This window comes from Myotis brandtii, unplaced genomic scaffold (assembly GCF_000412655.1).
Source record: "Myotis brandtii unplaced genomic scaffold, ASM41265v1 scaffold23, whole genome shotgun sequence".
NCBI classification, from domain to species: domain Eukaryota; kingdom Metazoa; phylum Chordata; class Mammalia; order Chiroptera; family Vespertilionidae; genus Myotis; species Myotis brandtii.
The window spans coordinates 931,557-946,522 of record NW_005358649.1 but is presented as its reverse complement, the minus strand read 5'-3'; the positions used below and the strand labels follow the sequence as shown (position 1 = coordinate 946,522).

Genomic DNA, 14,966 nt, shown 5'->3' with positions numbered 1-14,966 from the left:
AAATAGATACTTTTCAAAAGAGGACATACAGAAGGCCCAGAGACATATGAAAACATGCTCAAAGTCACTAATCATCCTAGAGATGCAAATCAAAACGACAATGAGGTACCATCTCACACGTGTCAGAATTGTTACCGTCAACAAACCAACAAATGACAAGTGTTCGAGAGGATGTGGAGAAAAAGGAACCCTCTTGCACTGCTGGTGGGAATGCAGAGTGGTGCGCCACTGTGGAAAACAGTATGGAGTTTCCTCAAAAAACTAAAAATGGAACTCCCATTTAACCCAGTGATCCCACTTCTAGGAATATATTCCAAGAAACTAGAATCACCAATCAGAAAGGATATATGCACCCCTTTGTTCATAGCAGCACAATTTACAATAGCTAAGATTTGGAAACAGCCTAAGTGCCTATCAGTAGATGAGTGGATTAAAAAACTGTGATACATCTACACAATGGAATACTACGCTGCTGTAAAAAGGAAGAAACTCCTACCATTTGCAACAGCATGGATGGACCTGGAGAGTATTATGCTAAGTGAAATAAGTCAGTCAGAGAAAGATAAATATCACATGATCTCACTCATTTGTGGAATATAATGAACAACATGAACTGATGAACAAAAACAGATCCAGAGACAGAGAAGCATCAATCAGACCATCAAACCTCAGAGGGAAGGCAGGGGATGGTGGGGGTAAGGGGAAAAATTATCCAAAGGACTTGTATGCATGCATGTAAGCATAACCAATGGACACAGTCACTAGGGGGATGAGAGCATGAGTGGGGAGGTGGGAGAGGGGAGACACTGGGGGGATAAGGACACATATGTAATACCTTAATCAATAAAGAAAAAATAAAAATAAAAAATTAAATAATAAAAAAAGATTGCCTTGGCTTTGTGGGTGCTTTGTATTTCTATATAAATTATAGGATTTTTTTATTTCTACAAAGAATGGGATTTTGATAGGGATTGCATTGAATGTATGCATCAGTTAGGGCAGTATGGACATTGATTAGAAATATTAATATTGTTACAATTTACACAGAATGTGTTTCTTTTTTCTCTGTTTTCTTTAGTATCCTTCACCATTGTTTCATGATTTTCGGTGTATAAGCTTTTCACCTCTTTGGTTCAGTTTATTTCTAGTTTATTCTTTGAACTGGTATTATAAGTGGAATTGTTTTAATTTTTTGATAGTTTGTTATTAGTGTATGGAAATACCACTAATTTTTGCATGCTGATTTTTGTCTCCTGAAACTTTACTGAATGTATTTGTTATTTCTAATAGGCTTTTGTGTGTTTGTCTTTAAGGTTTTCTACATATCATGTCATCTGGAAACAGTGATAATTTTGCTTCCTTTCTGATTTGGTTACCTTTTATTCTTTGTCTTGCTTAATTGCTCTGGCTAGGACTTTCCATACTCTACTGAATAAATGTGAAAAGAGTGGACAATCTTGCCTTGTACTGGATCACAGAGGAAAAGCTTTCTGTTTTTACCATTGAGAATGATGTTAGCTGTGGGATTTTCATACATGGCCTTTTTTTGCATTGAAATAAGTTTCTTCTACACCTATTTTGTTGAGAGTTTTTATTTTGAGTGAATATTAAATTTTGTCAAATGCTTTTTCTTGGGATTCTATGTTCTGTTAACCTTTTATTCTGTTAATGTGATATATCAGTCAACTTGTGTATGTTGAACCACCCTTTTATCCCAGGGATAAATTCCACTTGCTCCTAGTGTATAATCTTTCCAGTGTGCTGTTGAATTTAGTTTGTTGGTATTCTATTGAGGGTTTTTGCATCTAAGTTTATTAGAAATATCGGCCTGTAGTTTTCTTTTCTTGTGGTGTCTTTGTTTGGTATCTGGGTGATACAGGGGTCATAGAATGAGTTTGAAAGTGCCCCCACCTCTTCTGTGTCTTGGAAGAGGTTAAGGAGAACTAATATTAACTCTTCTTCAAATGTTCGGTGGAGTTCAACCGTGAATCCCTGGGTTTTTCTTTGTTGTGAGGGTTTTTTATTACTGATTCAGTTTCCTTACTCATTATTGGTCTGTTCAGGCTTTACATTTCCTCTTGATTAAGTCTTGGTAGGTTGTATATTGGTAAGAGTGGGTTCAGCTCTTTCACTTTTTAAAAATTGGTCTAAGAACAGGCGGAAACTTGATTTAATGAATACAGATTGCAGCTGGTTCTCCTTCTTTGTTCCCATGTCAGTCGATAACTTTCCCATAGGCTAGAAATCTCAATCATTTCCTCTCCTTCCTTCTTCCTCACACTGCATAACCAACTTTATTTTTGGAATGTTTTCCTGTCTCGCTCCTCCTGTGCATTTCCAATGGACATAACTCCTTGCAGCTCCAAGTGTGATCTATGGGCCAGCAGCACTGTCATCAACTAGCAGCTTGTTAGAAATGCAGAATCTCAGACTGTATCTAGATCTGCTAAATCAGAATCTGCATTTTTTTAAAAAGAGAGAAGATTAATAAATAAAATCAGAAATAAAGAATATTGTAACTGATACTATAGAAATGCAAAGGATCATAAGACACAACTATGAACAGTCATCTGCCAACAAATAACCTAGAAGAAACAGATAAATGCTTCTGTTTTATTTTCAACTAGAAGTCCAATGCATGAAATTCGTGCAAGGGGCACGGCCCCAGCGGCCACCTCTGCCTCGGCTCTTGCAGACCCGGCTTCGTCCAGAAGGTCATCTGGTCTAATTAGCATATTACACTTTTATTATTATAGATACTGACCTATAAGTCCATGCAAGGTGATTCTAGTGCTAAATTGTTGAGAGGGTCTTTTTTCTGACTTTTAGGATAAGAAGAAAATATGGATAAACTTGAGAAAGATTTTCCTAGGGAAATGTAAGCTTTTATACTCAGAAAGGCACCCTGAGTTTAACAGAATTATAGTGTAAAGGGTACTTGGAAATCATGTAGTTTAGCTACATTATTTGTAATTAAGAAAATTAAGGCCCTAAAATGTGACATATTAAAATTTAGATAGGATATAAAAGAAATGGCTTCTTCCCGGTTCCTACGTTGGGAATTTTTTTTTTTCACTAAACCAAAGATGTTTTATTTTATTTCTTTGGATAATATATAGTAGAGTTTTTGAGCCAGATTCTGGGAAGAAAATGCATTAACAAAGTCTGAAGTGCTTTTCATTGAGTATTAAACCACAGTAAAGAGCCAGAATTTTAAAATGTAAATGCACCGTCATACTGCTGTTAAAGCACCAAATGGAATATTCTGAATGTAGCAATCAAATATCATGGAGAAGTCATCAATGTTTAAACCATAAATCATCAAAAGAGGGTAGAGGGAATCTCTATTACTTTATGGGATGCAATCAGGGGCTCTTCCTTCAAATGTACTTACTAATGAATATCCATGTGATGCACCAGGTGCTTTCTGATTATTTCTATCCTTTCTGCAAAGATAAAGGCAAAAAATGCTAACTTGATTCTCAGGTACAGAATTATTTTAAGGTAGCAAAATGTAGTGAAATATTACTTCTCTAGTAAGTTTCCTACATGGCTGCTTAGTTTCGGAGTCTCTAGTATAGGAGTCAAGAATCTTTCCATAGTATTTATAAGTCTTCAAATGTTCACCGAAAGGACAGGAATTAAGGAAGTATTGACTCTTTTATATGAAAAAGGTGTTGGTATGTAGGTGCTACAGAAAGGTGCATGGTGTCAAAGGCAGATATCATGGACTTCCTAGTCTCTTCTGGGGGGACCAGCACAGCTCGACATCCCTTGTCCCATAACCCCAAACGCCGTAGTCCCCAAATCACCTCCAAGTCACCCTGGCCTGATAATGCTGAGTTCCCAGCCCTTGTTTAGCCTGCCAGCAGTTATCACACGACCTAAGTAGAACAGTGATCATCCTGGAAAACGGAAAGCAAACAGCTAGACTTGGTATTCTCCTGGTGAATATAAACCATTTCACAGTAAACCAATTTCAGACAAGACCACTCTGTGTCCCTCGTGAAATAAGATTTAAAAAAACAACAAAAAACAAGATCACAGTGATCATGACTAAACACAGACCAAAAAAGAACATTGTCCAAACCAGAAGCATGACCAAACATTTCTCTTTTTTGTGTGTGTTTTTTGTTTTGGTTTGTTTTTTTTTGGCTGATATGAGTGGCTATGGCTTCTTTATCAATTACAGTTTTAGCCCCACATTATTTCCCCTATTTTCTAGATAAAATTATTAAGCTATCCAATGATAGAATTACCTCTCTTTTGGATAGCATTCACTCCAGAAAAAAAAATCCTACTTCCTTAACCCCTTCACAAAATTACCTAACATGATTCCAAGTCCCACAGATTCTTTCTAAGCCCCTGGTACTGAGATTAACCCCTTGTTGCCTTGATCCAATAAACCAACCTTTTTTTACTGCTCTTATTTTCTAAGTCTTTGACGGATAGGCTTCAACAATGTTTCCAAATTGTGAATGTACCAATTAATAGTTTAGGGAAATGTTAAGAATCTTTCCCTTTTCCAATATGTGTGCTTCATTTTAATAAATGGGAATATCTAATAATTACAATCAGCAATTAGTCTTAAAGAGAACTAGAGGGAAAACTTGGGCACTAAGACAAAGCTTTCCCAGGGCTTCCCACCTTTACTTCATATAGAAATAATGTTTTTCTGATGACTAGTACTCAGGCTGGTAGTAATAATTGCTATTGTATTAAAATTTATAAGCAATGCTTTCTTTTGGACTGATTTAACTTTATTCCAATATGAGGCCTTTGGTGATTTTTTTATTATTTTAATCCCTAAATAGTTGTTAGTTAACATGTTTTCATCTTTCTTTAATGGTGAAACAACAAGAAATTTAATTGCCTACATTTCTGAGGCCTTTTTTTGGATTTATTGGGACTGTGCTTCAGGGAAATGATAACTTACAAAATGCTCCTGGGCTTGGAAAGAGAAGACAGGGCTAGGCAAAATTGGCTCCAGGAATTTAACAGCCTACCAATGCCTCTGGTTTATAGGAGACCATATTCTTTGGCCACGTTTCCCGCCCAGCAGCCCTCTGATACTTGAAATGTTGACACGTTGTAAGAAGGAGAGCAAGGACAAATAAGACAGTGAAAGATAAGCATTTCTTGAACCGTGTAGCTGACGTGACCACTGCCGTCATCAGAAACGAGTGCAGTACTGTGACCTGAGAAGCAGCGTATTGTAAGATTACACTGAAATGTAATAAAAATTCAAAATTAAGGACTTTGAGTTGAGAAATGAAATAAGTGAAAGTTTATCAATTTCTTGGTAAGAGGAACTGGAATTAGGAACCTAGAAATGCTCTGGAGCAATCTTGGAGAGAATACATATTTGAAAAAAAGAAGAAGAGATAAATGTGTGGTTTCTTTCATCCCGTTTACAAAATATTTAGTGCCTATTATGTGCCATGCATGATTCTAAAAACTGAGGATATAATGGTGGGGGGAGGGGAAGTATTAAGGGATGGCAACAAAGCTTGGCATCAAAAAGATGTCTGTAGAATAAACTGATGGTTGTCAGATGGGAGAGGGGTGAAAGGGGAAGGGATTAAGAAGTACAAATTGGCCCTAACTGGTTTGGCTCAGTGGATAGAGCGTTGGCCTGCAGACTCAAGGGTCCTGGGTTCGATTCCGGTCAAGGGCAAGTACCTTGGTTGCGGGCACATCCCCAGTGGGGAGTGTGCAGGAGGCAGCTGATCGATCTTTCTAACTCTCTATCCCTCTCCCTTCCTCTCTGTAAAAAATCAATAAAAATATATATTTTATAAAAAGTACAAATTGCCAGTTATAAAAATCAGTCACAGGGATATAAAGTACAGCATAAGGAATATAGTCAATAATATTTAATAACTATGTATGGTGTCACATGGGTACTAGACTTATCAGGATGGCCACTTCCTAAGTTATATAAATGTCTAATCACTATGTTGTAAGTCTAATACAGTAGGTCCTTTGTTCTTATGGCGCAAGGTAACGCGATTTTCACCATAAGTCAGAACCCACCTACATAAGCACCTATATCACTCACATGGAGCACATACACAGCGGTAATGAAGTGAAACAGTAACAAAAATTTAAAAGAAAGATAACAATTTCTGACCTTTACTTGTGGTAAATAAATAATAAAAAACATAAAGCACATATGTACATATGTCGAAATGACAGAACTTTTTTTTTATAAATAAATAGGAGATGTGGACTAACCACGAATCAACATACGAGTCTGACGTAACCCGAGGACTGCCTGTATAGTATTGAATGTCAACTGTAATCAAAATTTTTTTAAAAAAATACTGATATAAGAATAAAAACACAATCAGAAAAAAAAAATCTGGCAAGTCCTAAAGATGATTAAAGGATTAGGAAAATCTAACACATAAAGAAAAGATACCAAGGTGCTTTATCTCTTAAAGGCAAGAAACCAGCCATTGCTCAGTGTAGGACAAGAAAACAAAATGAAACTGTGCTATAACGTAAGAGATTAAGACAAAGGTCTGCTCTCTTGTTAAATGTGGATATGAGTTAAACTGGTATGTTATCAACTCTCCTCTTTTGGAGACTAAAAAGATGTGGTTTTAGTTGCATCTATTGGGGACAGTTTGATTGAGACCTAGATGCATCCTTGCCCAAGGGCTGACAGATGGATCAAATGATCTCTCAGCATCCCTTCCAGCCCCACACTTCTGTTTTCCTGTGATTGTTGGACTAGGATGTTAGCTGAGTCAGATTTGCCCTTGCAAGTTAGTGGAGGAGTCAGCTGCTTGAAAGAAAACAGGTAGACTTTTTGTCCCCAAAATAAATGCCTCTCTACCCTTTCCAAATTAAATTATACCATTAAATTATACCATTATTTTTCCTTGCATCACAAAGTATTTTTAGTCTTATAGAGTTCTTAATTGAATACCTAAGTAAAAATAAACTCAACCTTATCTGATAAAAACTTAGCAGCAAACCAAGACTGGAAATGCAGGAAGAGGGAGTCCCAAAGCAGAGAGAAGACAGACATGACTGTACTAACAAACTGCACCTAATTGAAAATGTAGCTTCAGACTTATGCAGAAGATAGCCCTCTCCTCCCTCCCAGCTGAGTTCAGCTATTCATTCTTTTTTAAATTAAATTTATTGGGGTAATATTAGTTAATAACATCATACAGGTTTCAGGTGTACAATTTTATAATAAATCATCTGTATATTGCATTGTGTGCTCACCACCCAAAGGCTAGTCTCCTTTCCTCACCATATATTTGACCCCCTTTATTCTCTTCATCCTCCTCCTACCCACCTTGCCCTTTGGTAACTACCAAACTGTTGTCTGTGAGTTTGGTTTTTTGTTGTTGTTGTTGTTCACTTGTTCCTTTTTGTTATATATTCTACATATGAGTGAAATCACATGGTTCTGGTTCCTTTCCCTATTTTGCTTAGCATGATGCTCTCAAGACCATCCAAGTTGTTGCAAAATGCAATGTTTCATCCTTTTATATGGCTGAGTAGTATCCATATTACCAGGTCTTCTTCATCCAATCGAAGGACACTTAGGTCGTAAATAATGGTGCAATGAACATAGGGATACATATATCTTTACGAATAAGTGTTTTTAAATTTTTCGAGTTGATATCCAGAAGAAGGATTGCTGGGTCATATGGTAGCTCCATTCTTAACTTTTTGAGGAACCTCCATAGATACTGTGCCAATTTACATTTTCACCAGCAGCATACAGGGTTTCCTTTTCTCCACACCCTCTCCAACACTCGTTTGTTTCCTTATTGCTAATAGCCATTCTAACATGTGTGAGGTGGCATTTGATTGCAATTTTGATTTGCATTTCCCTTGTAGCTAGTGAAGTTGAACATCTTTTCATATATCCGTTGGCCATCTGTGTCTTGGGAAACATGTGTGCTCAGGTCCTCTGCCCATTTTTAAATTGGAATTTTTGTTTTGTTCTGAGTTGTATTAGTTCTTTATATATTTTGGATATCAGTCCCTTGTTGGAGGTATTATTTGCAAAAATACAAGTCATTCTTTCAATGACTTTGGAATTCCTACCAGTGCAGAGCACTAGACAAAACACTAGGGCACTATATCAAGCAGCAGACATGGCGCTTGCCTTCCTGCAAAACACTGAACACATGGTAAACACATAGTGAATTACTAAATGCAGCCTACATATATGCAACAGATAACAATTGAATTGCAATGTGCACAAAGCACCATTCTAGGCACTTGGAAGGGGGTGGTAACAGAATGGACAAATCCTTTGCCCTCTGGAGGCTACATTCTGGTCAAAGGAAGTTATACAATGAAAGCACAAGGTGTTCTAAGAACTATGATGAGGAAACCTACCATAGCTGACAAGTCCTCCCTGAGAAAGGGATGTTTCTCTTGGTGAAAGGCATGTGTTGGCGAAAGAGGAGGTACCAAACCTGGAGAGCGTTCCATGTAAAGTTACCAAATGTTGTCAGACTACCACGATTTTCTTGTATAGTAGGATAAAGGGTAATATTTTTATCAGTATTATTCAGATATTTGTGCAATAAATAATTTTAAACATCAAAGTCATACTTATAACTGTTATCTCATTTTTACCTTGTAGCTTTAATGTATTGATCTTTACATTTATAAATTATGATCAAATTGTATATGGATATGACATAATTTAGAGAATTCAAAATCAAATAGGAGTTTTACCCTCATGATTCAAGCCCTGAGTCTAATTCCAAAATGTGTTTGATGTTACTGAATGCAAACAAGATAACATGTTTGACACTGTGACATGGATCTTTCCCACCTACACTGAATATGAATTATAGGTTGGTTCCTGCACTACAGGTGGACCTGTGGCAGCCCAGCAGTATCTCCTATGTCTCAGAGGGAACAGTCACTGATGTCCATATTCCCCACAATGGTTCCCGAGCCTTGCTAGCCTTTTTACAGGAAGCCAACATCCCATACAAGTAAGCATTTTTTTTCATTGTTTAGTCCATTTGTACTAAGTTGAACTGAATTATAGCTGTATTCAGGTTATTTACTGAGTGCCAATGATGTTGTGTCAGGTACCGTTTATCCAACTGGGAAAACCAACATGAATATAACAATTATATTTACCTTTGAGCTTATTAATGTAATAGTAAAGAGAGAAACCACATTGACATATTTCACCATCACCACCAATGATCAGTATAAACACAGAAGGTGTGTTTTTTCTGTGGGAGGAAAGTAGAGAAGCCTAGCAATGCCTAGAAGGCGAATGAGAAAGCAGGGACAGGAGGAGCTGCTCAGTTAGGCAAAGGATGAGTCTCAGGACCTTGCAAGCAGAGGAGACAATGCAAGCGAAGGGAAGAAGCCGCATAGTGTGTGTGCAGGAAACTGAGGTAATTCAGTGTTATTAGTGTACAAAGTTCAAATCAGAGAGTAGGAAAAAATGGTGGAGTCAGGGGAGGTCAGGTTGTGGGAAGAATGATGTTCACCCTTATCCTGAGGGTGGTGCTGCACAGGTGGAGGATGCAAGCAAGGGAGCCACACACACATAACTGGATAGAGACTGCAATCATGGTCCAGGTAAGAGATAGTGAGGACCCGAGTCACGACCAGAGTAGTGGATCAGGAGAGCATTCAATAAAATAGTTCAGAGGCAAAACCTCCTGGACTCCTCACTTGGTTGGATGCAGGTGCAAGAGAAAGAAGTCAAGGATGATGCCAAGTTTTCTAGCTTGGGTGAATGAGCAGCCAGATTCATACAGATTTGGATATTTTCAGGGTTTTTTAAGGACTAGTTATACTAGCAGGAATAGAGTACTTTCAAGGTAGTCACGGGAGTCAAAGAAGAAATGAAAGACTTTTGAGAGAGGAAACATCAGTGGTACCAAGTACTGCAGTGATACCAGCAAGAAAAGGATTGAACAGTTTCCTCTGGATTTGGCAATAGAAACTGCATTGGTAACTCTAATGGAGGAATTAGATTGTCAGGAGCAGGACATAGAGAAGCAAACAGGAGGTGAGAACATGGAGCAGCAGAGAAGATAACTGCTCTTGGAAGGTAACATAATGAGAGAAGTAGAGAATGAGGAGTGACTACAAGGAGATGCAACATCAATGACTGCTTGAGTTTGGAATTTGTTTGGGGAGGGGGCAATTTGGGCTTGTCTATAGGCTGAGGGGAAGGGCCAGTAGGAAAGAAGATGATGACGAGACCAGAAAGAATGCAAAAGTGGAGATGTGAGTTTAAATAGTGGGAAGGAACTTCACTCTCTAAGACTGAAGACATAAGTGTGGGACTAGTTGAAAGAGATAACTGATGGCTAACTTTTCTGAAGAAGCAAAATTATCTTCTGAAAGTGAAGAAACAAGGGTTGAAGAATGTTCCAAGAGAAAACCTAAGGTAGGAACCAAGAAAAGAAGTTATTGCAGAGACTAGAGCTTATAGCCCTGATGAAGAGTTGAGATTTCATTGAGCACGACCACAGAAAGATCAAAGTCACAAGGAAGGTCACAAGGAAGTTGACATTCCTAGCGAGATACTAGCTCAAGTATTAATCCATGGGGTCTAATCTGGATAGGAAAGGAGAAGAATTTGGGAGGAATGATGGGGGGCGGGGATGACAGGAGAATCAAGGAAGGGGTGAAGATCTTTATATTTAAAATAGGTGTAGTGTGACTGAGGACAACAAACTAAACGGAAGTTTTGACAGTGTTGGCTATTGGATATTAAGAAATCTAGGATAGAACATTTATGGCTGGTGACAAGATTCAGGGGGTAACCATGGGGCAGATGGCTGAAATGTAGTAGAGATCATTGAGGCTGAAGTGGTCAAGAATGGGTGGGATAAATCACCAGAGAATCATCATAGCACTCTTTTATCTCCTTGGCTGATGGCTAGATTCGAGGTGGAGAGATATAACAGGACGGCAATATCAGGAAGTATCCAGGAGTTAGAGAAAAGCAACTAGGAATGGTGTGATGCTAAAGAAAGGATAAGCTTTTCCTGGAAGTTAGAAGATTAAAGGGGAGGAGAAATGGGAGTCCAGGAGAATGCTGATCTCCCTCCCTTCTGGCCCCATGTTAAGTGGAGTGGAAGAAGAGAAAGCCATTAAAAGAACCTGCATCCTTAAGAGCATCCAATCTCTATTAGGGCAAGAATATAAGAGAGAGTTCTCTGAAGAGACTGGAGGATGTAGGAAGCCTATTTACAGTGAACGAGGGATTCCAGAAAGTACACTGAAAAAGGAAGTGGAGGGATGGAGAGTCAATGCAGGATCTGAAGTGCAATGTAGTAATGAGACTAGACTGAGTGACTTACCTTTTGTTTGGAATCCTAGGATTTGGGGATTGACAAGCATGATTGTCAATAACTAGCCTCAGCTACCCCCAACTTTTTAAATCCTCACTTGAGGATATGTTCCCATTGATTTTTAGAGAGAGAGTGGAAGAAAGAGAGAAATATCAATGTCAGAAAAACACATCGATTGGTTGCCTCCTGCACGAGCCCTGACCAGGGCCCAGGCTGTGGAGGAGCCTGCAACCAAGGTACGTGCCCTTGACCGGAATCAAACCTGGGACCGTACAATCCACAGGCTGACACTGTATCCATTGAGCCAAACTGGCTAGGGCAACCCGCAGTTTTTTTTAGCAAGTTCTGGTACTGACAAAACAAGCACAAAGATCTGTAATGATGTCTGGCGAGGCCTGGGATGGGCTCATGGCTCTTGGGATTACTGGTGAAGGCCCTAGTCTCTGTGAAAGGCTGGACCAAGGGTGCAACATGACAGTGACATCCCTCCCTGGTCCACACAAATAATTCCCTGCCAGAAAAATAATTGCAGCCTTATTAAAGTACTGATTTGCTTTTTCAGTAAGATATTTTATCTGTGCTTCTACAACAGGGTAGAGGCACAGCTGTGCATAAAACTATTGTTCATATTGAACACATTTTAGTCATTGCTATAGCTTTGATTTTCTGAATGCCTAGCAGGAAAGAGCTTGGTAATTATATCTATAGGTGCTCAGTAACAACTCACATGCTTCATTAATTATTATTCAGTAGAAAAGAATATGCCAGTTATTTTAACAAATCTCTATTTCCTGCTATTAAATATAGGTCATGCGGAGCTAACAGAATAAAAATCACACTGTATGTCACGGAGGATAGAGTCTAAAAATGAGTGTTTTAAACCAGTTGTCTCCTCGTGGAGAATAATCATTTAGAATTATTCATTTTGTTGGTTGCAAGATAATAACACGTAAGAGTATATTAAATTCCACAGGACCAGTAGGTAGAGATCATTTTAATTGACTTTTATTATTGGAGCCTGGAGTATTTTCAAAATATTATCATTTACTCTGTACAACTATACATAATGTATAGCTACAGTCAGCTTTAAAGCAGAGATAATGTGACCCCATGTGTCTGGCCCCTAGGTGATCAATTCCTCTTAATGACATGACAAATAAGATAACTCATTTTGCCATAAAAAACTCATTCATTTTGTAAATTAAATACCTATAAAAATTGGTCATGGAACTTCAAATTTGGAGTTTCCTCTTCTACCCTGGAAGCTTGGGGGAGGTGGTTTTATTCTAAGTGATGACATCACTTGGAAAGTTCTTCATAGGAGCTCATTCAATTGGTAGGAATAATAATTAGCTGTAAAGAACTAAGAAAATACAACAGCTACAAAAACCACTTCTGGACTCCATTTCCTGGCCTTCTCATCAACCCATTAGTTTCCAATAAACTACTTGATGAGGAAAATGGGCTAGACTTGTGGTCGGCAAACTGCGGCTCGCGAGCCACATGCGGCTCTTTGGCCCCTTGAGTGTGGCTCTTCCACAAAATACCACGTGCGGGCGCGCATACAGTGCGATTGAAACTTCGTGGCCCATGCGCAGAAGTCGGTTTTCGGCCTGGGCGAGTCTATTTTGAAGAAGTGGTGTTGATATTTGGCTCTGTTGACTAACGAGTTTGCCGACCACTGGGCTAGACCTTCCACATCACAATTATTTTTATTTTCAGGTTGGTCTCTTTGGGCCTGTATTAAGGTGAGGCTAAGTTATTGAAAATAGCAGTATGATTGTATTTACTCACACAGTCATTCAGTTTGTATAACTACTCAATCAATGGTAGTCATTATTACTATTATTACTAGGGAACATATACTTATAATTTTTATTTTATATTTATTACACCATTTATTTAACAGCTTTTATTTCCTGAAAAAATAACATTTCCCAAAATTTGGCATTCTTAGAAATATCAGTATTTGCTGCCCTCACTTCATAGATGCATGATTTTCTTTTTATATTGCCTGATTTTTATATTATCTCCATTTAATTTTCATCATGTCTATTATTACAAATCCAGGATCCTCATAGAAGATCTTCAGAAAGTACTGGAAAAGGGAAGCAGTTCGCAAGCTCAGAGAAATCGAAGATCCCTCTCTGAATATAATTATGAAGTTTATCACTCCTTAGAAGATGTATGTAATCAAAGGGGCTTTCCTTGCTTTTTTGAAAATTAATTTTTATCAGATCTAAGGATTGAGAATGAAGCACTAAGAGGCAGGGGCTAGATGAAGAGTGTGTATAGCTCTTTATATTGCCTAGGCACCTCAGTCTTCCACTAAGCCTTTAACTAACTGCTATATAAGAAGTAGCAAAATAATTTTAATTCATTTGCTCCACCCACCCCTACACAGGACATGGGAAATGCATTGGAAAAGTGAAGTAACGTTGTTATAACTGTGGTTATAATGACCTTAACTTAAAAGTCAGGTGCACTTATTGATGGAAGGTAGAGTAAGCTCGAGTTTGAGAGCAGTGATTTGGTTGAGGGATAAGAGTGAACTTTGCTTCTTACCCCACACCCTCTGCAAATCTGTGACCTCCCAAAGGCCAAGCTTCATCTGTGGCACCTCGAGGCTTATTACTGTGCTGTTATTTATTCTTCCGGGAAAACACAGCAACCTCATTCCCACTACCCTATCCTTTACTGTTCACCTGGACCACAAATCTCAGCTTAAGCAGGAAGACAGCTGTTTCTACTGAATCAGAACTCCACTCCCACCTCCAACCCCCAGCATATTGCATGCACCATAGCACGTGGATGTATGATTATTTGATCAATGCCTTTCTCTCTAATAAGCTGCAAGTTCCATGAGGACAGGCCATTTCTCGTTCACCACTATATCCCTAGTGGCAAGCAAATAGACCTCCAAACAGATAGTTGAGGACAGAATGAATAAATGAGTGCACATACATATTTTCCATACTTCTCTGAATTGAGCAAAAGAATGCCAGGCATAGAATTCGTGAGATCCTGTTACATATTCTTAAGAGAATTTTTGGTTCTCTTGATAATGACCTTCCTTTCAAGAGTATTTCTATATATTTTATGTTACAATAAGGAAAGGCTTTAGATAACTTGGCACATGGATGTGCTATTAACATGAACTAGAAAAAAATCAAAATTTTAAAATATATATAGCTATGTATGTATACATACATACATAGACTCATTAGACTAAGAAAAAAATATAGTACCTTCCAAAATATTTTTTCAGCAGATTCTTTCTTTTACATCATGGAATAGTGGGACATTTTTGTGTGACTTCCTTACTCCTCATGGAGCTTTTAAGTCAGAAATGTCACCCATCTTTCTAAGTGCCTTATTCATCCATCTCCGGTGTACCTTCTGGCGACAGGTAAGTGTATGTGAAAGGATTGATGCAAATGCATCACTATAACTGGGGAATTTATTCAGATTATGCCCTCCAATATGTGGCTTGATAGAATACCATTAAATGCAAAAAATAATGTCTTTTTCTCAGCATCTTCTGTTCAGTAGCAAATTATAATATATTGCACTTCAATGAACACTTTCAAGTTGTCTGAATGATTTTCTTGAAAGCAATTTCCTTTTTTTACTCTTAAATATTTGGGA

At 38.1% G+C, this 14,966-nt stretch overlaps 1 protein-coding gene across 1 annotated transcript in view; it reads left to right on the top strand.

Annotated features, from left to right (window-relative positions):
• CPA6 (carboxypeptidase A6) overlaps positions 1 to 14,966 on the top strand; it is a 201,094-nt gene that overhangs the window by 131,129 nt on the left and 54,999 nt on the right. The window contains exons 3-4 of the mRNA XM_005866347.2: positions 8,860 to 8,984; positions 13,389 to 13,503. Coding sequence (XP_005866409.1) covers positions 8,860 to 8,984; positions 13,389 to 13,503 — 240 coding nt within the window. The remainder of the gene's footprint in view (positions 1 to 8,859; positions 8,985 to 13,388; positions 13,504 to 14,966) is intronic.